Below are 27,481 nucleotides of genomic sequence, written 5' to 3' on the forward strand. Positions count from 1 at the left end.
ACTTAGCCTCTGCTAACAACCTATTATTGCTGAGTGGTAGTGAAAGCCCTGACCCTCCATTCTGTCCCAGGATGCTAATTATTCTAGTACCTAGTTCAGGATAAATGAAGAAAAAAAAAAAAAAAAAAGGAAAATCCAGGAATTCACCACTGTGTTGTTTCTTGGGTCTTGAAATTCCTACCTGGTCTTCGTCTTTCTCTCTACCTTTCTGAGTCCTGTTATGTTTATTTTATGGATATATTTTATGTACTTAGCAGAAAGAATAGGGAAAAAATCTATTGTGTCTTGACTGAAAACGGAAGTCCTAAATGGTTTTTTCATCATGAATGTAATTATATTTTAAATACAAGTATTAGTATGTTTTTAAAATCTGTAATTCCTGAGTAGAAAGAAAATATTCTAATACTTTTGTTTAAAAAAAATGCATTATGGTGAGTTCCCATTGTGGCTCAGTGGAAACGAACCCGACTAGTAACCATGAGGATGTGGGTTTGACCCCCAGCCTCTCTCAGTGGTTAAGGATCTAGCATTGCTATGAGCTGTGGTATAAGTTGCAGACACGTTTTGGATCCCATGTTGCCATGGCTGTGGTGTAGGTGGGCAGCTGTAGCTCCAATTAGACTCCTAGCCTGGGAACTTCCGTATGCACAGTTACGGCCCTAAAAAGAAAAAAAAAATGCGCTATGAATTAAACCAGTATATAATAAAAAGATTTGTTTGGTCTTGTGTTTGATACCCAGTTTTTAAGTGATAGTCAATACAGCAAAATTCTAATATGTGAAAACTGGTAGAATTGGTTGGCCCTCTTGAGAGAAAATTTTGTATTAATTTGACTTTGGTGGTATACTGATTGCCTATATAGCTGTAATTTTCCTTTGACCTTGGAAAGTTTTCCTTGTTAAAAAGTTATTTCTTTGCAAAGCCTGTGGATTTTAAGGAAGCCTGTTTTTACACATATAAATGGATATATGTGAGTATATCAAAACATGAGTACAGACTACAAAAGGGAAGCTTCTTTCCTGTAGATGTGTCATTGACTATTAAAAATCATTTAGTGTTTTATTTATGGAAATGTAGAACCAAAATAACTATATATATGTGTGTATCATGTAATTTACATGTTAACTAACTGCTTTAGACCTGAACTGGCAGAGTCAATGGCAACAGAAGCAACAAACAAAAATTTAGGAATTTTCTCATGTACAAACTCATTATTTAAAGTTGGGATGCAGTTTATCGCCCTTATCAATATTAACAACACTATCTGTTGCTTTTTTTTTTTTTTTTTTTTTTTTTTTTGGTCTTTTTGCCATTTCTTGGGCTGCTCCCGCGGCATATGGAGGTTCCCAGGCTAGGGGTCGAATCGGAGCTGTAGCTGCCGGCCTACACCAGAGCCACAGCAACGCAGGATCCGAGCCATGTCTGCGACCTACACCACAGCTCATGGCAACGCCGGATCGTTAACCCACTGAGCAAGGGCAGGGACCGAACCGCAACCTCATGGTTCCCAGTCGGATTCATTAACCACTGCGCCACGACGGGAACTCCTGTTGCATTTTTTAGAGAGTTTTCATCTGTGGTTTATATGAGAAATAAATTTGTACATCAGTGCTAGATTTTATACACCAGATATAGGCATATAATGTTCAAAGCTTTTTCCCAAGCATAGAATTTCTGAAAGAGAGAAAAGATAATTACAAGTTGAGCTTTAGCCTGTATAATGTGATTTCATTTATTCACTTATCCCTTTAGAGGCATTAATGTGACAAGTATATTGCACATAGAGGGAAACAGATTACTCATACAGCTAAAACACTGTACATGACTGAGCACGTTAAATATATGTTTACATTTTAGTTACAAAGGACTTGACTCTGGTTATGAAAAGGATTGGGGAAAGAAGCTTTGGAGAAAGTCAGTGACAGACACAACCCTAATGTAATATTATTCTTCATAATTATATATCTTATCATATCTTTTACTCTACTACATTATTACGGGATGTGTTTTTCTTATTATTAGAATTAATATTTATTTTAATGCAACTATGAGCCATGCATTATTCTAAGTGCTTTTCATGGAGAAACTTCCTTTATTTATTACTTATAAATCAATGTATTAGTTATAAATAAATGTCCCGTAGATTTGTATTGCCATAGTTGACCCAAATAAGATGATTTACAGTCCTCTAGTTACCAAAAAAAGTAGTTAAGAAATGTTTAATACCAATTTACTTATTAGAGAAGTATTTATCAAGCAGTATTGTTTTGTGCTTTGCCAAGAATATGCTAATCTGCATGTTAATAAAGATTTAGGTCTTTTGTTCAGCTCGTGTACGGACTCTGCAAGAATCAAGCATGTTTTGAGTATCTTAAGATATAGTACCAAACTGTTGCCCTTTAGCAGCCTGCTGTCTTTACCCCTACTCGCAGGGCTTCTATGCAATAGCTACTCTGTGATCCCTGCCTGCTGCTGTGGAGTAAAACTATTATTGTGAACCTGAGTTGTGCTAATCAAACATTGACACAGTGATTGTGTTACGAGCCTATGTGCATGTACAGGCCTTTCTCTTTCCTTAATGATCTAATGAGCAGCTTTCTTTCAACATGGATCTTTTTCACACCCTCTTCATTTCTGTCTCTCAGGGGGTGACTGTTAAAAACATCTGACAGTCAGTTTACCAGTTCCCTTCTGAGATTAGTAAAATATTTAGTAGTCCTACTACATCAGGGAATTTCTCACCCTGGGCAGAAAACAATTTGATTCAACTTTTTTTGAAGTAGGGGGTAGGGAATTTAAATTTGCATTGGAATGGCCCCTTGTGTTTTCAGATGGGTATGAAAAAACTCACATACCTAGCTTTTTATGTAAATTGTTTTAGAGCTTATAGTATTTTTCTTTATTTCTTAAGTCGTCTGAATAGTTAAAGTGATTTGGGCCTCTCCCTTCAAGAAGAAGAAATCGCTAGGCTGGCAAAATCATTATCAGAGTGAATAGTTATAGCATCTCATCTGGGTTTATGCAATTACAAATCAAACTGGGAGGCTTATTTAAAAATAAAAATTATTATAGATTTGCAAATTTCAAAGGAAGCCGCATTATTTAATTTACATATATTGAGATTTCTGACTCATCTTTTATTGGAACAGTTTTTGTAAGTCCATGAGAAAGAAACAAAATGTCAATTTGCTCTCGTTGATGGTATTATAAATCCAGAACAAGCACTCCGACAGTATAAAAATCAAGATTTGTTGCTTACATTTTTAGAGTATGAAAGATAGCAAAATGATATGACTCATAAATAATACATCTTAAACATAGGAGATGTTTTTGTGATCTTCTAAAATTACTCATTTTTCTTTAATCAAAATCAAGGTCCATGACATTGTATATTGGCATTTTTAGGGCCACATTTGTAGAAACACTGCTTTCTTATAGCAGAAATATTTCACACATCAATCTTGAAGATCTGTGTATTATACAATGTAGTGGAATTTTATTACCCTAATTGTTTCAGCCTAGAATTGTAAGATTCCTGGCTTCTGAATCATAGGAAGCTTTTTTTAGATTTAGAAGGATGAATTTTAAAATGTCATCACACATTTTTCTTTTGAAATTCACAATTTATGAACTCTCATGTTCTAATGTCCAAGAAGAAAATAAAACTCAAGAGGCACATTAAACTTGTTTTCATGAGTGATTGATTGAGTGTGTAAAGTATGATCTTTCTTAAGGTCTTTTACCTGTATATTACTACTTTTTGTTTAATTTGCAATTGTGTCCTCAAACAATAGTTTCCCGTATTTTTTACATATATTTTCTGTTCTAGCGGCAGGCTCAGTATGAGGGGGTATAAATATGGGATGATTTTATTTCCCCAGTTACCACTTTCCTCCTTGCTCTGTCAGGTCTCTCATTCATGTTTCTTTATATCTTTGGAAAATCCCATAGTTTTCTGGTTACCCTTAGTGTTAAGAAATCTAGTCCAGGAGTTCCCGTCGTGGCGCAGTGGTTAACGAATCCGACTAGGAACAGTGAGGTTGAGGGTTCGATCCCTGCCCTTGCTCAGTGGGTTAACGATCCGGCGTTGCCCTGAACTGTGGTGTAGGTTGCAGATGCGGCTCGGATCCCGCATTGCTGTGGCTCTGGCGTAGGCCGGTGGCTACAGCTCCGATTCAACCCCTAGCCTGGGAACCTCCATATGCCGCGGGAGCAGCCCAAGAAATAGCAACAACAACAACAACAACAACCAAAAGACAAAAGACAAAAAAAAAAAAAAAAAAAAAAGAAATCTAGTCCAGTTCACCATAAAACTCCAAGCTCATATCTCGCCAGCCAGTTGTTTTGGCTCAAGACACTTGGAGGAGGGAGGATATACATTGATTTCTTTTTATTTTCCCCTCACTCCAGTACCTTTGAGTATTTGTAATTAATGGGGCAGGAGCTTGATCTGCTTCTAAAGACATCTTCCTCCACACTCTACCTCTGTTTCATGGCCTTACTCATAACTCTGATGTTGGAAGCCTTGGTGAGGGGACTAGGGTGGGGGAAGGTGCCACCCTTAGCCTGGTTTTATCCATTGCTGGTTTCCATATAGTTGGTGTTCATGGTTTTCTTTTTTTAATTGACATATAGTTGCTTTACAATATCATACCAGTTACAGGTGTACAATCTAGCGATTCAAAATTTTAAAGGTTATACTCCATTTATAGTTATTAAAAATATTGTTCACACTTTCCTTTGTTCCTTTTTTTTTTTGTTTTGTTTTGTTTTTGATATTTAGGGCCACACCTGTGGCATATGGAGGTTTCCCAGGCTAGGGGTTGAATCGGAACTACAGCTGCCAGCCTACGCCACAACCACAGCAATGCCAAATCCTTAACCCACTGAGCAAGGCCAGGGATCGAACCCACATCCTCATGGATCCTAGTTGGATTCGTTAACTGCTGAGTCACGAAAGGAACTTCTGTTCACGCTTTTCTTGAAGCAATGTTTAGTTTCTCCCAATTCTCTCTCTGCCTCTGAGAGGCAGCCCTCTTTTCCTTGGGCTTTCCCAGGGGTCCATGCCCCTGACCCCACTGTCAGTAGGTGTCAGTGGCCTGAGCGATGCCTTGGCTCAAGGGCCATGAAGATCTAGGTAAATGTCCTCCTTCATCCCTTTTTGTTTTCAGGGATGCTGTGTGGCTAGGGCACCTTCACCAAGCTCTCAGATTATTTCCAAAACTCAGTCTCTGTTTTCATGTGCTTCCAAATGGCTAGAGACATACATCGGACTCAGTCAAGATTTCTTTTCAAAGGGGGTCTATAGGTTCAATTCTCAGCACACCTACTGACAGGGGAAGAAGTTTCAGTCTCCCTTTAAAGCAGGTACTCCCCATCTTGTGAGCTTTTTTTCTTAGAGCTCCCACACTTGCTAGAAATACTGTATTCTTTACAAGGTTACTACCAGGATAACTCCTTCCCATTCACCTGCCTTTTCCTGGTGCCTCTGTGTATTCTCTATGGTTGGAGCAGTTCTGCTGGCTGATAATAAGGCAATGGGAAGAGGGAATGAGGCCTAGCCCTAGACATTGGCAACTCCTTCGTGCTCCTTTAATTGTTGACTGTGCATTGTGTTGTCAATTTTGCAGCAATGGGAACAATCCCCCTGGGATTAAGTTCTTTCCTGAGTCATAAAAAGTGACTTAAGAAAAATAGATGTGGGTTCTTCTCACACATAAAGGTCCATAAGTTTGCAATCCAGGGCTAGGGTAATGGTTCTGCTCCATGAAATCTTCAGGGAGCCAGGTTCCCTCCAGCTTACCACTCCGCCATCTCTAAATTTCAGCCCTTGTCCTCACAGTCAAAGATGACATAGCCAAGATTCCAAACAGCTAAGTGAGTAAAGACGCACAAAAAGCACAACCTGGAATCTCGTTTTACAAACTTTCCAAGAAACTACTGTAGAATTTTCATTTACATTCTACTCAAGCCATAAGTAATCACAGCTACCAGGGAGCCTAGGAAATGTCTTTATTCTGTGCCCAGCCAAGAGTTACTGTGGGAAAATATTGGAGGACAGTTAGCAATCTGTCACCTCACTGGATGCTGTGATATTTTCTTTCGAGCTACATGCCAACTTGCGCCTCTATCTTATATACGTAAGTTCTACACGTACACTTACATTGCATGTATAATGTTGAATAGGGTATTGCAGGCTCATGATGAATGGTGTACAGTTGGGAGGAAAGTTAGATCTTTCAGTAATAGTTTCCAAGGCACTGATGGAAATGAAGTTTGAAGTTCATCTTTTGACTGGAATGGTCTTGTGCAATGTTCGTTGTACCTAATTTTCATTTCTCTAGAGGAAAGAAAATCAAATGACAATAAGTTGGCTGGCTTCCGAGCGTGTTCACTATCGATTTGGATATTTAGGAGGGTGTCATGTCTTCCATATAGACTTTTCAGTTGATGTCAAAGGGCATTTTATTTTAAAAGGCGTGTTTATGATAGCACTAAATCAGACGTAATATTTTAAGTGTCCCATAAATGGTTGTGAAATGCAGCCATTATAGTGTCCCCGTGTATTGGCTTCTGCATAAACCTGTTATGTGATGCTTCATTTCCACGTCATATTTAGTTGCTGCATAGTAAACAGCATATCCAGCTTCTTGAACTCAGACACACCGAGTGACCTTTTAATGTGCTCACGCAGTACAGCACAGTGATTTTGAACTGTGGTCAAATCTTTTTCCTCAAAGGTAATTTGGAAAAAATATATTTATAACAAAATCTTTAAAGTACTTTGGAAACAAAGCATTGTGTGTTGACTTGATTTTGAACGCTGAACTACTTTTTATAGATTGCAGGAAGTTTCCCTTCCTTCAGGGAAGTGGATGGCCAATCTTAACCTTCGTGGTTTAAAAATGTTGAATTATTAAACCCTTAGACTAAGATTTATATTGTTGTTTTCTGTCAGAATCATAGTATACATACATCTTTATACGTACATCTGTTTAGGCATATGTTCATTAATTTATCACGAAAGCAAAGCTATTTTTACTTCATTAGCTTAGAATGAAATACTGCTTGAAAGACCATTTTCGAAAGTAGATAAATGGAAGGGTGGAATTTTTCCCAGTGGGAAGATGGACTTTTGCTTCCCCCAAACCCCATATACTCTTACACGTGGTTTTAATAATGGTTGGTTGTATTCAACGAAAAGAGAAGTAATATTATAGTAACTTTATTTTGGTCTGCACGTTACACATCATTTCAGTTTAATTCAATTTGATTGTAATGTCAAAATTCTAAGCAGAACATGATGTAGTGAGGGATACACACACACACACACACACACACACGCATGCATACATACATACACACACACACACCCTGGTTTTATAGGGACTATAATGTATAAATAGAAGAATGTCACGCTGAATCAAATGGCAGTCACACACACACAGAGTCAAAGATGAGGAAAATTCAGGTTGACAAAATTTCACTAGACTCAAGTGAACTTGACTCATGCTTTACCCTGGAGTCCTTTATGCATTATGCATTATGAAAAGTTGGACAAAAAAAGATGGGTATAGCATTTAGTTGTGAATTTTTCTGCTGGCTATGCTAATGTAGAACACTCTGCAATGCGTCTCCTCAACTCTTTGAAAACCTCAGGAGTCCTTAAAACAGATTCAATAGATTTTTTTCCATAGATATTCGAGTCCTGAGAAGGTGTTAAATACTTGAGTTGTGTTCTGCATAAATTACTTGAACTCCTTGAAAGCTAGATGCTTTGAAAAGGACCTGTTGTATCTGGTTCCCTCTTTGAAGCGGTCTTCAGCAGATTGCATGTGTTCTGTTATAGGTTCACTACTGTGATAGACAAAGTGACAAAGAGTATGTGACCTGTCTGACATTAGCCCCTGTGCAGATGACTTTCCATGCTATTGGAAGCTCCATTGAAGCCAGCCATGACCAGGTATAATGCGCCACTGCCATTTTGCTGCCTATGGCCCAGCGCAGAAATCAGAGACCATCCCAGTGGAAGCTCTGTGCACACATACAGCTTTGCTTTCCCTAAAACATTAACCACTGGTGCCATTTGCTAGACTTCCGGGAAAAAAAATCAAGATTTTTTTTGTGTTGGGAAATTGATATCTTAGGAGATGTAAATTATTTTAGACTTCTAGTTTCATTATTAATTTCAAAATAGAATTCTCTTATAAAGAAGAAATAATTGCCCTATGCTGTTTTTATTTTTAATAATTACACATGGGAAGAAAGATCCGCAAAGAAGTGTAGCTAACACTGGAGTCTCATTATGAGAGGCTCATGTAGTTCTGTTGAAGAGAGTTCAGTCTTAGAGAATGTATGTCAAGTAGCTGCGTGAACTTTTGGGACCATAAATTTACTCTCATAACTTGGGATGTTGCTAAAATGAAATTCTGGTGGGTTTTTTTTTTTTAACTTTTTAATTTTAATTTCTGAAATGCCGCTAAAAATCTGAAAAGTATCTTTTCTCCGTAAACGCATTCCTTTTGATTGTTTAGCTAAGCAGCTTGATAATGCATCCTGTTTATAGGACAATCCATATTTTCCAATAAAATAATCATCAGATGAGGAGTTCCCGTCATGGTGAAGCAGAAACAAATCCGTCTAGGAACCATGAGGTTGCAGGTTTGATCCCAGGCCTCGCTCAGTGGGTTAAGGATCCGGCATTGCCATGACCTGTGGTGTAGGTCACAGACACAGCTCGGATCTGGCATTGCTGTGGCTCTGGTGTAGGCCAGCAGCTACAGCTCTGATTAGACCCCTGGCCTGGGAGCCTCCATATGCCTCGGGTGCAGCCCTAAAATGCAAACAAAAACAAACAAAATCATTAGATTAGACAAAACTAATGATCTAGGCCATAGAGTTTCTAGTTTGGAGTAAAAATAAAGAGACATACCCAGTTTACTGTATGACTAACCAGCTGTGCTTTTTCAACTAACCATTTACAGATAGAACAATCATAACCACTTTCATATCCTTTTCTTAGTAAACCTGAGAATTTCTAGTAGTCTTGCTTGACTTTTTTTTTTCTGAGTAGTGCCTTTGCATGGAGAGAATAAAAGAGCATAATAATATATCTTCTCAAAGACATAGTTGAATTGTTCAGCACAAACAAGCCCTAAGAAAGCATTCTTAAGGGCGCACCTGTCTAGTTCGTTATGTTTCTGACATAATGGGTTTCCAGTCATCATTTAATTGGTGGCATGGTATTATGCTGTTCAGGAAAGAACAATCCATTGGTCAAAAAAATCTGAGTTTTAGGAACAAAATGGCAGATGGAAGCTATGGCAGAAGCTGCATGAGATAACCATCCTGCAAAAGTCTTTCCTTCAGCAAAGAACTCAAAGCGTTCTCAGAAACCCACATACATGAGCGATTTGCTGTTAGCAGAGGTAGTACATTGTGATGAAAGAAATGGGGGCTGGGAGCGGAGACTGGGATCAAACCCAGACTTGCTGTGGACCAGCTCTGGGACCTTGTCTCTTCACCTCTTGGAACTTGACTTCTTTATGAGTAATTAATGAGGCTGGTTCAGTCTTGTGCCAAGTTCATATGCCAAGGCACTCAAAAGTTCAAGGCTGCAGTTAGCCCAGATGGCACTTTTACAGATTAGGAAAAAGGTACCTCCGGAGTTCCTTGGTGGCCTAATAGGTAAAGGATCTGGTGTTGCCACTGATGTGGTTCTGGTTACAGCTGTGGCATAGGTTCAATCCCTTGCCCAGGAACTCCCATGCAGCCGCCCTCCAAAAAAAAAAAAAAAAAAAAAAAAGGAAAAAGATAACTCTGCTTCAAACATTTTACTGCTACTCAACTGTCATAATAGATCCACAGTAACTACACTGTGAAAGCCCTCCCCTTCAAGGCATGCAGTGCACAACCTGCACAACTGGTCTTTTTCTGCATCTCTCTGGAATGTCAATTACTCAATGGTAAGTAAATAAAGGCATTTTTATATTAAAATACAACTCTATTAGAGATGACAACTTTGCATGAAATTTTAAGATGAAAAAAAGAGACTTCCAGGAAATGTGTCGATAATGGTTAAATGGACGGACAGTTGGATGTATGAATGGAGCCATGACTGGAATGGTCATCCTGTGTATTGCTCTACTTTGGTGGCCTCAGGGCTGCAGGGTGGGGTGGGTGTCATCAGTGCACCTCCCTGTGCTTGGATCTTTGGGCTCCCTGAGGAAGGCAGACACCGACTGAACCTCTGCTCCACATCCTCTGGCTTTTAGGCGTTGTGTTGCCAATACCCTTTCCTCCTCCTGAGGGTGTGTCTGAGCAAAAGGTCCTCCTTTACCATCTCCAAAGCATAATCTTGGTCTCATAAGGTGGACAAGAGGGACCGCTGAATGCTTCTTTACTTATTAATTTGAAAGTACTAGAAAACAGGAAAATGCTTTAAAGCAAGAAAAATGACGGTTAATTAAAAACATTGTCTATGCTTAATTCATTTAAGCCCCTGCAATCAAACTGGAGAATAAGTATTCTGAAAAAAAAAGTATGTGCAAAATTGAGAGGTGCTCCTTCCTGTGAAACTCGGGTTGTTCTTATTTGTATAGACAATGAAGGGGAGAAATGGAAGAGCTCCCTAGCATTGAACCTTTTCAGATGATCTTTTTTTTCCTTTTTGTCTTTTTGTCATTTTTAGGGCTGCACCCGCGGCATATGGAGGTTCCCAGGCTAGGGGTCTAATTGGAGTGGTCGCCACCAGCCTACGCCAGAGCCACAGCAACTCGGGATCCGAGCTGCCTCTGCGACCTACACCACAGCTCATCGCAGCCCCAGATCCTTAACCCACTGACTTAGTCCAGGGATGGAACCCGAACCCGCAACCTCATGGTTCCTAGTCGGATTTGTTAACCACTGAGCCACGATGGGAACTCCAGATTATCTTCTTAATTAAAAAAAAAAAAAAATTAACTCTAGGGACCCAGGAAAGTGGTGACTGCGTGTATCACCCAGTGTCTTCACTCACTGTATTAAGAGTCATAGGACAGGGGCCCTTAAGTGCAATTTCTCTATCCAGGTCAACACAGATGTGCAACATGATCAGAGAAAAGATTCAATATATGCTGATGAGGTCCACCCGTATGGGACCCTTCATTCTCCCATCCTTCCCTCCAAAACCTGCTTTTCCCACCTTTTATCTTTTCTCTCCTTTTTCTTTTCTCTACCCTGGTAAGTGACACCAGCATCTACCTTGTCGCTTGGGCCGAGCACCTTGAGGCCCCCTTGCCTCCTCAGCCCCTTTACTCTCCATCTCCAGTCCTAGCATCTCTTCCTCTAAGTGACATCTCTGATCTGACTGCTCTTCACCGTCTCTGCTGTTAATGCTACTTCAAGTTGCTAGCATTTTTAATCCAGACCATAAACTGGCTCTAAACTGGCTTCCTTTTTTTTTTTTTTTTTTTTTTTTTTCTGCTTTTGTTGCTCTGTGGGCACTCTGCCATTCAGTAGCTAAAATTATTTTTAAGGTAATCAGTTCACATTATTCAGCTGCTCAAAAACTTCCAGTGGCTTCTTATCACTCCTCCTATAAATCCGAAATTTTTGTTATGGCATACAAGTTCCTGGCCCCCTCTGTCTCTCCAATTTGAATCACCACCCCTCTCCTTTTCTCTGTGCCCCAGTTTCACTGGCCTTGTTGCCAGTTACATCAGAATAGATGAAAGAAACCAGACTCAAAAGGCTACGTACTGTAGATTTGATGTGTATGACATTCTGGAAAAGGCAAAACTATAGAGACAGAAAACAGATCAGTGGTCGCCAGGCGATGGGAGGGATTGGCCATAAATTATCATGAGGGAATTTTGGGGGGTGATGCAAATGTGCTATATCTTGACTGTACATAGAAACCACAGCTGGATGCATTTGTGCACAGAACTGTACCCTGAAAAGGGTAAGTTTTACTGTACGCAGATTATACTGCAATAAACCCAACTTAAAAAAAAAAAAAAGCCAAACTCATTCTTTTGGGGGTTTTTTGTCTTTTCAGGGTGGCTCCTGTGGCATATGGAGGTTCTTAGGCTAGGGATCCAATCAGAGCTATAGCCGCTGGCCTGTGTCACAGCTACAGTTACAGCAACACCAGGTCCGAGCTGCGTCTGCGATTTAACACCACAGCTCACGGCAATGCTGGATCCTTAATCCACTGAGCGAGGCCAGGGATCAATCCTGCATCCTCACGGATACTAGTCAGATTTTTTTCTGCTGAGCCATGACAGGAACTCCCCAAACTCATTCTTTTATCAATTACTCATGCGGTGTTGATCCCCAGGAAATGTGGAAGAATAGACTCCCCTTTCCTTTCCTGTATTCTCTGTGTGTATTGGAGCCGTCTTGGGAAAAAATGCAGTGTAATTATCTAATAACCTGGTTGACAGCTCTGAATGCCAGTGGTTAGTTAAGGCCTGCTTCAGACCTCCTAGACTGATTAATAGTCTCCAAAAAGTGGCCGAAGCTTGTCCCACTCTGACTTTAGGGAAAGGATCTGTAGGCCAGTGTTTCCCCTTTGAAAACTGAATTCTCATCCAAGCCGTGGACCGTCATTCAAGGCCCTGTCCGCCTGAAGGTCCCCATGTGTATGGGTGAGAAAGTTCTACATGTGTTTGCCTTATTCATCCCAATAAATGTGATATGATACATTCACATTAATTTAGAATGTTTAACTGTCCAGAACATAAACATAGTTTACATTTACAGATAGTGATTATTTTTTTAAGGAAACATTTGTTAACTGAGCAAGTATGTGGGAACCCCGAACTAGGTACTAGAGCATACAAAGAGAACTGACTTCTAGTCCTTGTCCTAAATTAGAGAACCACTAATTTATTATAGTCCTCGCTGAGCTGAATCATCTTGTGAAATTTAAAATTTGTAGATCATATGGCAGTTTCAATGAAGAGCCATTATCAGTTGAATTTAAATACTTATATGTGGAGTTCCCATTGCGGCGCAGCGGAAATGAATCAACTAGGAACCATGAGGTTGCGGGTTCCATCCGTGGTCTTGCTCAGTGGGCTGTGATCTGTGGTGTAGGTCGCAGACGTGGCTTGGATCTGGTGTTGGCTTGAGCTGTGATGTAGGCTGCAGATGTGGCTTGGATCTGGTGTTGCTGTAGCTCTGGTGTAGGCTGGCAGCTGTAGCTCTGATTAGACCCCTAGCCTGGGAACCTCCATATGCTACAGGTGCAGCCCTAAAAAGGACAAAAGACTAAAACAAATTAAATAAATAAATACTTATTTGTGAAGATTGAGCTGGTGATGGTTTTTGCTCAGTACTTTTTGGTATATCCTATTGGGAAATTAAACTTATATTGTAAAGCGTATATTAGTAAAAGCAGAATTGTTTGTAATAGTGCAGAAAGAGTTTTGGAATATTCTCTTAGTAGTTATAACCCAGCAGATACTAGCTGTATTCTCTCCTGGCCTGATACCCTTTCTGCATCTTTGTCTTTCTTAAACGTTACTGAGTACCTCTCTTCCTGTCTCCTTTAAGTATATCAGTTACCTTCTTGTTGCAGCCTCAAAGTCATACACTTCTGTCCTTGTCTTTGTATTTTCTTTTCTTTTTTGCCGTTTCTTGGGCAGCTCCTGCAGCATATGGAGGTTCCCAGGCTAGGGGTCGAATCGGAGCTGGAGCCACCAGCCTACACCAGAGCCACAGCAACGCGGGATCCGAGCCACATCTGCAACCTACACCACAGCTCACGGAAACGCTGGATCCTTTAACCCACTGAGCAAGACCAGGGATCAAACCCGCAACCTCATGGTTCCTAGTTGGATTTGTTAACCACTGAGCCAGGATGGGAACTCCTGTATTTTCTTTTTATTGATCTTCATTCAAACTGCACCATCAGTCTCACCAATTTCATGAATACTGGGTAAGCAGACAGATGAGCCAAAATACTGCCGCTTAATTTCTGGTTAATAGTGTTATCTCTGCCTACCTTATTTTGTTCCTGTTAGCACTGTAACTCACCTGTTTCATATACATAAAAGAATGAGCTAATAAATCAACCACCTAATCAAGCACCAGCTAGCCTAGGGAGTATAACATGTGTATTATTTGCTGTAATCTGACCTCTATCATCACAAAGTGAGGTTATCCTATAGAGTCAATGGCAGTGCATACTTAACACATTACTTAAAATTTTACAAATCAGTAGTTCCCGTTGTGGCTTTCAGCGGGCTAAGAACCCAACACAGTATCCATGAGGATGTGGGTTTAATCCCTGGCTATGCTCAGTGGGTTAAGGATTCAGTGTTGCCATAAGCTGCTGTGTAGGTCGATTGGATCTGGTGTTGCTGTGACTGTGGCGTAGGACAGCAGCTGTAGCTCCAATTCAGTCGCTAGCCTAGAAGCTTCCATAGGTGGTGGGTGTGGCTGTAAAAAGACAAGATTTTTTTAATCAATAATTTTACAAGCAAAAAGAAACAATGAAATTTCTTTTTTAATTGAGATCTAGTTCACTTACAACATTATGTAGGTTTCAGGTATATAACATGATGATTCACAATTTTTAAAGATTCTGCTCCACTTACAGTTTTGATGAAATATTGACTTTGTTCTCTATGCTGTACAATACATCCTTGGAGCTTATTTATTTCTACATAATCTTTTGTACCTCTTCATCCCCTACCCCTGTCTTGCCCCTCCCTCCTTCCCTGTCCCCACTGGTGACCACTAGTTTGAACAAGAACCAGATTTCTATCCATGTGTTTACCACGTAGTCAGTATCATGCTAGGCTTGCCATACATTATTTTGCTTAATTCTCATGATATCTCCATAAGGTACAAGCCATGCCATTTGCTTGTTTGTGTCATTTGCTACATGGCTTTAAGGGTTTACATCCATACTGGTAAAATCAAGCTGAATTGTTCCCAGTGTGTGTGCTTTGACTAGAATTCAAAGCAGACCTGTCACTGGAAGGGCAGCTCTTAGGTGTAATGCTGTACAAGTCTTATGGGTATTCTCCTCCACTTTTGATTAATTAGATTCTACTCATGGTTCTTTTTCTGATTCATTAAAAGTCTCTTTGCCCGAGTAACGGTGTCATGATGTCTTATAGCTGTAGAGTAACTTAATACTAAAAGGGAAAAAGACTTCATGCATTTTATCTAAGTATATAGAATCACAATAATGGATGGATTGATTGTAGACTGGGTACAGAACTTTCGTAGTGCCAGAGGGTCTTAAATGATCCCTTGCCCTTTGGTCTGATGGAGTGTATCAGCCAGGATGCTTTTGGCTACAAGTAACAGAAAACTTTACTCATATTGGCTTAAATAATTAGGAATCTTGTTATCTCACATAACAGGAAGTTCAGAGGAAGGGTGAACTCCCAGGTTGGTTGATAAAGTAGCTCCATGATGTCAACAGGGAATCGGGTTATTTCATTTCTTAACTCTGCCGTCCTCTCCTTAATCCTCTGTCATGGAATGATGGCCACAGTAGTTCTCGTGTCCTGGCCATATAGTGACATCTCAAAGAAAGGATGCCATCTGATCTTCTTCTGTCTCCCTTTTGGGGCAAAGACATTTGTATCTGGAATTCCTGCAGCTGTCTTTCCTTCACAGCTCAGGCTTGGTTGGGTCAGTCACATGCCCATGTCTAAACTAGTCACTGGCAAAAAAAAATGAGGTGACCGCTAGGGTAAATGCTTGGGGTGAAACGGTTGTTGAGGAAACAATCACAGGAACTACTATGTGAGGGAGAAAATGCCACATAAATAATTCTGAATTTTCTTAAAAATAAAAAAGTGGTAAGATTATTTTTTAAAAAATGTTTTAAAATAAAAAGAAAGTGGTAAGATTATTTAAAAAAAATTTTTTATTGTAGTTGATTTACAGTGTTGTGTCAATTTCTGCTATACAACAGAGTGACCCAGTCATACACACACACACACACACACACACACACACTCTCTTTTTCTCATACTGTCTTCCATCATGTTCTATTGCAAGAGTCTGACTGGATATAATTCCCTGTGCTATACAGCAGGCCCTCAGTGCTTATTCATTCTAAATCTAAAGTTTGCATCTATTAACCCCAAATTCCCAGTCCATCCCACTCCCTCCCCCTACCCTTTGGCAAGAAACTGGTAAGTTTAATCTTAACAATATATTTTATTCAACTCAGTGTATCTAAAGTATCATTTCAATCTGTAATCAACTTTTTAAATCATTGAGGTATTTTATATTTTTTCATACATTCCTCTTATTTTACTTTATTTTATTTGATTTGCCTTTTGTCTTTTTTTTTTTTTTTTTTTTTTTTTTTTTAGGGCCACACGCGTGGCGTATGGAGGTTCCCAGGCTAGGGGTCTAATCGGAGCTGTTGCTGCCGGCTTACACCACAGCCACAGCAACGCCAGATCCAAGTCGCGGGTCTGTGACCTACACCACAGCTCACGGCAACACCAGATCCTTAACCCACTGAGAGAGGCAAGGGATTGAACCTGCAACCTCATGGTTCCTAGTCGGATTCGTCCACTGCGCCGTGATGGGAACTCCTCCCATCCCTCTTATTTTGGAGTGGCCACATTCAATTGCTCAATAGCCGCATGTATGGGGGACAGGATGAAACACAAGGACATTATAACTTGGTCCTTGCCTATGTCTCTAGACTCATGCTTGACCATTCAAGAGTTGGGTACCTAACTCTTACCCACACTCTCTGCCTGGCAGTGTTGAGATACCATGTCTCATGCTCTCACATCTGTGTCTTTGTTTACACTGTAATTTCTGCCACCTGGGCCATTGTCTGCTCCTAGAGGAACTTTGTTATATCCATCAGATCCAACTAAGATGTCACTCCAGCCAACAAGCCTTCCCCAAACCTACTTTTTAGATCATCTCGCCATTCCACTTCTCAAACTGTTTTCCCATTGTTTGTTTTCATGTTGGTCAACCCCCCCGGGCAGTGAAATCCAGGGCTGGGGCCAGGGTAGGGGGAGGGGAGCAGGGAAGGGGTCTCCTTTGCCTGAGTTTTCTCTGTGTCTGTGCTCTGGTACACAGGAGGCATTCTGCACCTACTCATAGGATGGAGATGGATTGACTTTCTAAGACACATGAGAATGACTTGGATTTGGTAGCATTCATTTGATAGAATTGGTGAGAGAATAGCACATTTGACTGTTCTCTCCCGTGGTGGCTTTGTAGGCACATTTTGGGTGAAGTCATCCTGAGGACTTCCAGATGTTGATCTGGAAGAGTATTTACGTATTCTGAATATGTCTAACTGTCATGGGGAATCCATCCTATATCCCATGAATTTCACTCATTACTGATCGGTGTGTAACTTTGAATGTTTCTCGCCTGTCCTGCATCTGAGTATCTCTGTGTCTGATTTACTTTCCTCAAGTTCTAGGGCTGCCTCCCAGTTCAAGCCTTTCAAGTCATTTGTCCCTGAGCAATGTCATTGGGAACTGCATCCCTCAGAATATAGAGAGGCACGGACTTCAGAGGCTTTAAACTTCAGGTTTGAGCAACAACTACCCAAGACAAATAAAGCTTTTCTTAATATTAAAGACACTTAAAAGTAACCCTGCATAGTAACAGACCTCACTGCATTATCTTTGAGGCACCTGCAATAGGGCTGTGCCATTCTTTGTCTTACACAGATTCCATATAGTTTCGTTTTGTTTTTTGTCTTTTTTTTTTTTTTAAGGGCCACACCCTCAGCATATGGAAGTTCCCAGGCTAGGGGTCTAATCAGAGCTGTAGCTGTCAGCCTACGCCACAGCCACAGCAACGTGGCATCCGAGCCACGTCTGCAACCTATACCACAGCTGATGGCAACCCACTTAACCCAATGAGCAAGGCCAGGTATTGAACCTGCGTCCTCATGGATGCTGGTCAGATTCGTTTCCTCTGAGCCATGATGGGAACTCCCCAAATAAGTTTTTTTGAACTTCACTGTTTCATTTGCTCTACTGTCAAGCCACAGTGCTGAGGGCCACAGAGTTTTGAAAGAGAGGGTATGATTGGTGCCAGCGGCAGCTTCAAGGAGGTTCTGAGGTGCCAAAATTCAACACACAACTTGATTTTTGTTTACATTTTATGAAACAGGATGCTGAGAAAGATACCAAAGAGGCACATCTTTGTTTTGGGAAAGTGCTTTCATATTTGTTGATTTTTGTGTTTCAGAATATTTCTTCAGTCTGAAACATATCCCATGATTAAAGGACTAAAATTTCTTCTGCTGTCTTTTCATTTTAAAATTTCCATTTTACAAAAATATATCTTAGAGTTAAGGAACTCAATCGTATGTGTTTTTATTTTTATTTTTTTTACATTTTATATTTCAGTAATTAGTCCAGTAGCTCATATGGCTTTCTTTTTTTTTTTTTTTTTGGCTGCAGCTGTGGCATGTGGAAGTCCCTGGGCCAGAGATCAAACCTGTGCCACAGCAGAGACATGGAAGTCCCTGGACCAGGAATCGAACCCGTGCCACAGCAGTGACAATGTCATATGGCATTTGTTTTTGTTTTTTAGCTCTTTGTTGTGGTTTTTTATTTTTTATTCATGTCTTCTTCATGTTTTTATTCTGACATGAAGAAATCATGGAGGAAAGGGACCTCTAATAATATTGAAATTTAAGCAGAGTATTAAGGACAGTATTATATCCAAAAGCACACAATTGGTAATAAAACATGTAAAAAACATGTAAATACAAGATCTGTATTTTTCCAAATTGTAGGTTATACCACTTAATTGACATTATGCTATGTATACACTGATGCTAAATTTTTTTTTTTTTTTTTTTTTTTTTTTTGTCTTTTTGCTTTTTCCAGGGCCACTCCTGTGGCATATGGAGGTTCCCAGGCTAGGGGTCTAATCAGAGCTGTAGCTGCTGGCCTACACCACAGCCACAGCAACTCGGGATCCAAACTACATCTGCGACCCACACCACAGCTCATGGCAATGCCGGATCCTCAACCCACTGAGCAAGGTCAGGGATCGAACCCGCAACCTCATGGTTCCTAGTCGGATTCGTTAACCTCTGAGCCACGACGGGAACTCCTGATGCTAATTTTGAACTAAAAGTAAATTGTCTTCACTGTCAGTAAGAAAGCCATCATTTATCTATTGTGAAACAGTAAAACGAGTATAACTATAGCTGTTTGTTTTTGAGATATAATTGAATTATAAGGTTGTATTCGTTGTGGGTGTACCACATCATGAATTGATATATGTATATGTTGTGAAATGTTTACCCCAAGCCTAGTAAACATCTGTCACCACACATAGTTAGATTCACTCATATCTTCAAAAAAATATTTCAAGAGGGAAAGTCACATGGTTGGAAAAACTCAAAGTAGGAATAATCGTTCATGACATATGAAAATTATGTGAAATTCAAATTTTAGTGCCCATAAAGAAAGTTTCGTTGGGAAATAGTCATGTCTGTATGTTGAAGTATTGTCTGTGGCCACTTTCATTGCAACAGCAGAAGTGAGTAATTACAACTTTAGAATTGTTTATCAAATGTTATTTTAAACATGGTTATTCGGAGTTCATCCTGAGAAAGGAGCCAAACGTCTGGAAATATTCCCCATATTAGAGCACACATGAGAGCACAGTTAGATTTGATGGTGAACTTTGGATTTATGAACTCTACCGTAGAAACCGGTTTTATTCTCCAAGGGAAAAATAATTGTCTTCCTTCATCAGTATTCATCAAAGCATTGAAAGAGGGTTTGCCTGCAGCAAAGGTTACTGTTGTCTCCTTTTTGAAATCCCATTTAGAAACACTTCGCGGCCACAAGTTTTAAATAGGGACTATTCTGTTGTTTCCATAATGATCTTTGGCTTCTTCATTTCAGATACATAAGCAGTTGCCAGAACTAGCAGTGAAGTATAGGAGAAGGTACTGGGAAGATTGAATATTATGTATTTTATAACTCCCTCATAATTTTATTTATGCTTAGTACAGCATGACCACATTTCTAAGAGGTTATATATATCGAGTGATATTTTGCACACAAGTGACTTATTAATTTAACCTATAAAATGGTTTTGGACTATAGTCAAAACCCACGAATTTACCTTATTGCTTTTCTTCTCCTACTTTTTCTTTTTTCTGATGATGAATAACAGCTTAAATTTTAATCAACAGAAAATAAGAAATTTTAGGTTTTAAAAACCATGACTTTTTCTAACAACAGTATGGTTATCTGCTCTGTACCTTAGCTTACCATTTCACAACTGAGTATCTCTTTGAAGATAATTTAATGTTCCTGATCTCCTAAGATGCAAATGAAAATGTAGATAGAGCCCAAAAATATTTCCTAGGTTTTCTCTCTGATAAGTTTTGTACAGTTTTGGACCTGCATACATACTCAATGTCAGTAGTTCCTTCATTTTTATTTTATTTATTTTTTATTTTTAACATTTTTTTGTCTTTTTTTTTTTAGGGCTGCACCAGTGGCATACGGAAGTTCCCAGGCTAGGAGGTGAATCGGAACTGCAGCTGCCAGCCTGTGCCAGAGCCACAGCAGTGCCAGATCTGAGCCATGTCTGCAACCTACACCACAGCTCATGGCAATGCTGGATCCTTAACCCACTAAGTGAAACCAAGAAGTGAATTCAAATCCTCATGGATCCCAGTTGGGTTCATACAGCTGAGCCACCACGGGAACTCCCTCCATTTTTAATTCAGTACTCTAACTTCAAATTATTTTAAGTAGGAATTTAATATTCCTACTATTCTCTAGGTCTGGATATTTAATGTTGATATGAAGATCGTTGGGGAAATAGCCTAAAAACCTTTCTGTTAAGAGTTCATACTAATGAGTCATAACCAGATTACATTATTGAACCAATAAATACCATATGTATATAATTGGCTAAATGGGTGTGAAAGTTATAGTGGAAAACTGTTGGCTATATAGACTTTTTTAAAGTGACGATCAATAGAATATAGTTCCCTAGGCCACAGACTTGAGAGCATTATTGCGCACTAGAGGTCACTTTATAACCTAAAGAGTATTACCTTTCTCGTAAGCTCACATTATGGTGTTGTGTATGATTTATTATGCTATTTAAAACTGAAAAACAGTAACCTTCTCTCTCTCAGCAGTACACCTTCAATTAAGTCATGCCTCTCCCCATTTCCAAAAGTCCTTTTTAAACAAACTAGTTAGCGGTAACTTTTCAGAATTTTCACTTTTTTTTTGCTTTTTAGAACCGCACATGCAACATATGGAAGTTCCGGGGCTAAGGGTCGAATTGGAGCTGCATCTGCAACCTACGCTGGATCCTTAACCCATTGAGTGGGGCCAGGGATCAAACCCACATCCTCATTGATACTTGCCGGGTTTGTTACCGCTGAGCTGCAGCAGGAACTCCCCAGAATTTTCCATTTTATTCTTTCATTGCTTCTGGTTATCTGACCTGGTCTCTTTGTTTCTAAGTCGGCCTTTTCAGATCACATATATTTTTAAATACTCTTTTTTTGCATCCTCTGATAGGAGGAATATGAAGACATTTTTTTAAACCCCCAAATATTGAATATTTGTGAAGTTAAAGAATAAGGGCCAACACAGTGATTGTACAATGTCTCTGTCGGAATTCCCGTTGTGCAGCGGAAACAAATCAGACTAGTATCCATGAGGATATGGATTCTATTCCTGGCCTTGCTCAGTGGGTTAGGGATCCAGCATTGCCGTGAACTGTGGTGTAGGTCACAGACTCGGCTGGGATCTGGTGTCGCTATGGCTGTGGTATAGGCTGGCAGCTCTAGCTCCAATTTGACCCCTAGCTTGGCAACCTCTATATGCCATGGATATGGTCCTAAAAAGTAAAAAAAAAAAAAAAAAAAAAAAAAAATTAAAAATTTTAAAGATTAAGTGTCTCTGTTTCCTTTCATAGATCAGTGATGTGCTACCAGCAAACCTGGTACCTTTTGGTAAGAAGTATCATTACTTGACCAAGATCCACACTTACATTTCTCTCTCTAAAAGACTGATATGCTGGCGAGTTCCCATCGTGGCGCAGCGGAAACGAATCCGACTAGGAAGCATGAGGTTGCGGGTTTGATCGCTGGACTCGCCCAGTGGGTTAAGGATCCAGTGTTGCTGTGAGCTGTGGTGTAGATCACAGATGCGGCTCGGATCTGGTATTGCTGTGGCTGTGGTGTAGGCCTGTGGCTACAGCTCCGATTAGACCACTAGCCTGGGAACCTCCATATGCAGCAGGTGTGGCCCAAAAAAAGACAAAAGACAAAAAAAAAAAAAAAAAAAAAAAAAGACTGATATGCTGACAGGCTTTTTAACCTCATATGCAGAGAATGGTTGTGCTTTTACAGAGGTTCTTGCCATAGCAGTAAGCACAGAGTAAGAAAATCTCTAGCTCAGGGACAGATCCACTTGCTGTAAGTCTCCTTGTTGCTGATACATTTCTGCTTCCTAGACAGCTCTTTACTCTGATCTTTACCTAGCATTTCCTTACTGTCTGTTTGACTAAATGCAGCTTACCTTGAACTCTGACTCCTGGGTACTTACCTAGGGTCTGCCCTGTTTGTCTTGTCCTCTTAATACTTTTGTTCTCTTTGATTTGGACTGCCTCACTGACCCTTGACATTGGCTTCTGACCTTTTTCTATCCTTGTCTGCACCTTGCATTTCCGAGACTCATTGTTCTCATATTGCTCTCCCAATCTGAAATTGACAGAGTCCGTTTTATAGATATATTCTGCCATCGTAAAATTCCAAATAGTCATTTCCTTGTTGACAGAACTGATATTCAGTCTGTGCCTCCTGATATGGTTATACAAATTGTTAAAATGCTTGGAGTTCCTGTTGTGGCACAGTGGACACGAATCCAACTAGGAACCATGAGGTTGCAGGTTCGATCCCTGGCCTCTCTCAGTGGGTTAAGGATCCAGCGTTGCTGTGAGCTGTGGTGTAGGTTGCAGATGCGGCTCGGATCTGGTGTTGCTGTGGCTGTGGTGTAGGCTGGCAGCCATAGCTCTGATTCGATCCCTAGCCTGGGTACCTCCACATGCTGCTAGTACGGCCCTAAAGAGAAAAAAGAAAAAAAATGCTTAAACACTTTCATTCCACTTGGCAGGTAGTTTTGGCCCCATTTTTCATCCCCTGTCCTCATGGCTTCATGCCCAAGACCTCTGAGATCTCCTCCCCACAACCTAGGAACTGATGGATCTTTTCTTGGGCCAGTAGGATTTTGAGGATGCTGTTTCGTTGTTTGATTCATTTGTTTGGTGTCCGTACCAGACTAATTACTAAATATTTTTATTTCGTCTCTGCTTTCAGAGGTATATGTAAGAGTTAAGTTCTTCAAGGGGTCAGGGAAGTGGGGGAGACATCCTAAAGTGGTCATTTTTCTTAAAAGATTTTTGAAGATGTCCATAGGAAATCAAGAAGCACTTTAGATTATTCACTTAGCAGTCATGTACTGAGCACCAGCTGATCTCCACCACTGTACTGAATGCTAAAGAAGTGTTTCCTATTTTGTAAACAAGGAAAGCCTTCAAATTGAGTGTAATTAAAAGTTAGATACAAGGTATATGGGAACTGTCTGTACTTTTGGCTCAATTTTATTGTGAATCTAAAACTGCTTTAAAAAATAAAGAATTTAAAAGGAAAAAAAAAGTTGGAGAAGCAACAAAACCTGTACACAAACAATTGAGGACTGTTTCCAAAGCAACATGATTTGATGTCAGAAATGTTTTAAAAATCCACATATGCATATATGAATTTTGAAATCAACTATGGAATAAATATAAAAATGGTCAAGAGCAGAAGAATTTACTCTGGATTAAAATAAGCTTTTCTTAGGAGTCGATGGACTATAAATTGAAAGACAAATTACAAGGGCTTTCCATAGAGGGGAAACAACATAAGAAAAAAATAGAAACATGGAAGTTGGCAAGAGATATGTGGGGGAAGAAAAATTCAACTTGGTGAGAGCTCCAGGAATAAATGTTGTTGCATAAGATCAAGACAGTTAAGTACATTCTTGACAGCTAGATTGAACAGTATGAATTTTATGTTCTTTGCAGCAAAGAACCATGCTTCAGTCAGGAGCAAATGATATGATAATACTAGATCAGTCTAGTAGCCAAATGCAGAACTGACTGTGATGAAGGCTCCTGTCATTGTAATTGGGGAGTGAGTGGGTGCTGGTTACCTTGATGGATATGACTCTAAAAATGGCAAGGAAAGCAGCATCGCATAGAAAGAATCAGCAGACCTTGGTGACCAGCTGAGTATGTTGAAAAGAAACAACAATTAAAAATAGCTTTAAAGGCAGACCACCAAAATGACAGAGTAAGAGCTGGGCAAATCTTCCTTCCAGAAGGCAACAATAAAACTGGAAGAATTATTTAAAAAAAAAAAAGTCAATTTTAGGACTCTAGAAATGGATTGAAGGCATTCGCCAAACTGAAAGATGTTTGTTCATGGAAAAAAAACTGAACTCCAGGTAAAAAAGGTGGAGTTCTGTGGTATTCTTGCCTGGAGCTAATCTCATGCCCCACTCCAGGCTCAGTCAGCATATTACTTATGACATGGCAAGGAAAGCCATGGAAACCAGCAGTTTCACTGGAGGAGTGGCTCTCCTTGATTTGAAGTGGAATGTGAAAATGCCCAGTAGCATTGTGAACAACAGGGGACATCTTATTGGCAAACAAAGGCTATAGATTGGAGTCAACATTGGACCAAGAGATTAGCCAGAAATTTATCAAGAAGACTCAGAAAATGATACAATGATAAAGGGCCTCAGTAAACCCAGCACAGCTGACCAAAAGGCTTCATACATCTGCAAGAGAGACCAGAGAGGGCTCAAGCTATCTATGCATCGTTGGTTGACTATAAAATTCTGCATATATGCAGAGGAAATGCAAGAAGGCCTGGCAGAAAGCAAAAGCCAAGGTACACTTGAGAGCTGCCTGAATGTTGAATATGTTCCCTGACCCAAACATGCATTCACTGGCAGAGAGTAGAAGCTTTATTGACTAAGGGTGTTTGAGCATAACCACTGTCCAATCATTGACTGCCCACCAAGCTGTAAAGACACAAATGTGACCCCCCTCTTTATTTTATTAAAAATAAAAAGGAAAAGAATTTTTTTCTCTTTTTAGGGCTGCACCCGTGGCATATGGAGTTGCCCAGGCTAGGGGTTGAATCCAAGTTGCCGCTGCTGGCCAACGCCACAGCCACTGCAACTCCGGATCTGAGTCATGTCTGCAACCTACACCACAGGTTGCAACAACGCTGGATCCTTAATCCACTGAGTGAGGCCAGGGATTGAACCCATGTCCTCATGGATGCTAGTCAGGTTCTTAACCCACTGAGCCACAACGGGACCTCTGGAAAATAATTTTTTAAAAAACGAAAGGGAGATCCTGCTGTTTAACACAGGGAACCATATCTAGTCACTTGTGATGGAACATGATAGAGGATAATGTGAGAAAAAGAATATATATATATATATAGGTATGACTTGGTCACTTTGCTGTACAGTAGAAATTGACAGAACACTATAAATCAACTATAATGGAAAAAATAAAAATAATTTTAAAAAAGCAATTAAGAGTGATGCCATTTGGAAAACTTTAATGTGTTGTTTTATTAATAATCTTTGTCTAAATCGCATTACTCTGCTTGTCATTTGTCTTTGGACATAAATTCCTTGTTGTAATCTCACACACACACACACACACACACACACACACAAAACAGAAGAGACAAGCACCCATATGCCCTGGGGGAAATGGATTCCACAAATTAAATAAGCAAAGCAAATTGATAAACAAGAAAACCACAGCAACAACAATCCTGGGGGAAAATATTAAAACCCAGAGTTACTACAATATAGTATCTAATTTCCAGTTTCCAACAAAAAATTATAAAATATACAAAGAAAGGAAAGAGCAACCAGTATTCTCTAGAAAAAAGCAGTGGGCCTAGATATTGAGCTCAGTAAAGACTTCAAAGCAGTTATAATAAATATGTTCAAGGAAGTAAAGGAAACGTTTAAAGAATGAAAGGAAAATATAGCGGCAATGACTCAACAAGTAGAAACTCTCAATAAAGAGATACAAAATTTTTAAGGCCAAATAGAAATTCTAGAGTTAAAAAGTACCAAGATGAACCATTCATAAAGGGATTGGATTCAACAATAGATTTGAGATGGCAGAAGAAAGAACTCGCCAGCTTCAAAACAGATCAAAAGAAATTATCTAGTCTGACTAACAGGGACAAAAGAATGAAAAAAAATTAAGAGCCTCATAAACTGTTGGACAAAATCAACATATAAAAAAGATCAAACACCATTATCAAGGTTGATTTAACATCTGAAAATCAATTGCTATTTATATCATATTAATAAAGGGGAAAAGCTACGCGATAATCTCTATAGAGCAGAAAAAAACACTGGACACCATCCAACACCCATTTCCGATGAAAAATAATGGAGTTCCTGTTGTGGCTCAGGGGGTTAAGGGCCCGATGATGCCTCTGTGAGGATACAGGTTCAATCCCTGGCCTTGCTCAGTGGGTTAAGGATCCAGCATTGCTGCCAGCTGTGATACAGGTTGCAGATGCAGCTCAGATCTGGGTTGCCATGGCTGTGGCATAGACCCCTGTTGCATCTCCAGTTCGACCCCTGGCCCAGGAACTTCCATATGCCACAGGCACAGCCATTAAAAAAACAAAACCTCTGAACAGTCTAGGAATGGCAGAGAACTTCCTTAACTTGGTAAAGGACATCTATGAAAAACCTACAGCTAATGTCGTCTTAATGGTGAAAGACTAAATACTTTCCCCTAAGTTGGGGATCTAAGCCTGCTTTCACCACTTCTACACTCCACAGTATACTAGAGATTGTACCCAGTGCAAAAAGCGGGGAGGAGAGAAGGAAAGAGAAAGAAAAAAAAACAAATGACCTGTGGCTTGAAAAGGAAAAAACAAAACTACATTTATTTGCAGATGACATGATTTTGTGTATAGAATATCCTAAGAAGAAAACCAAACAACCAAATGAACAAAAGCTTTATTGGGGCTTAAAAGCTAGTTCATGGAGTTCCCGTTATGGCACAGTGGTTAACGAATCCGACTAGGGAACCATGAAGTTTGGGGTTCTATCCCTGGCCTTGCTCAGTGGGTTAAGGATCCGGTGTTGCCGTGAGCTGTGGTGTAGGTCGCAGGTGCAGCTCGGATCTCATGTTGCTGTGGCTGTGGCTGTGGCTGGTGACTACAGCTCTGATTAGACCCCTAGCCTGGGAACCTACATATGCCACAGGAGCTGCCCTAGAAAAGGCAAACAAACAAACAAACAAAAAGCAAGTTCAGTAAAGTTAGAGGATATAAATCAATATTAACAAAAATCAATGGTACATCTATATTCTATATACAAGTAACCCAATAATAAAACTGACTGTGTCATTCACAGTAGTATCAAAAAGAATAAAA

The 27,481-nt window shown here is 39.8% G+C and overlaps 1 protein-coding gene and 1 long non-coding RNA gene across 50 annotated transcripts in view; one reads left to right on the plus strand and one right to left on the minus strand.

Annotated features, from left to right (window-relative positions):
- The window catches only part of STAU2 (staufen double-stranded RNA binding protein 2), a 319,371-nt gene that overhangs the window by 195,101 nt on the left and 96,789 nt on the right, over window positions 1-27,481 (plus strand). For 30 of the 49 annotated variants that reach the window (XM_085020656.1, XM_085020659.1, XM_085020664.1 and 27 more), the window contains 1 exon segment: window positions 7,850-7,963. In XM_085020656.1, the coding sequence (XP_084876782.1) occupies window positions 7,850-7,963 (114 nt within the window). 49 annotated transcript variants of the gene reach the window in all.
- On the minus strand, window positions 418-4,291 carry LOC146403837 (uncharacterized). The gene is made up of 2 exons (XR_014843686.1): window positions 1,546-4,291; window positions 418-1,264 (listed from the first exon to the last, which is right to left on the minus strand). It is a non-coding gene; the product is annotated as an uncharacterized LOC146403837 (long non-coding RNA).

Source organism: Sus scrofa, chromosome 4, assembly GCF_054392235.1.
Source record: "Sus scrofa isolate SSC_HxYL_T2T_F1_AM1 chromosome 4, Sscrofa_HxYL_maternal_Yorkshire_Landrace_v2.0, whole genome shotgun sequence".
Classification (NCBI taxonomy): Eukaryota; Metazoa; Chordata; class Mammalia; order Artiodactyla; family Suidae; genus Sus; species Sus scrofa.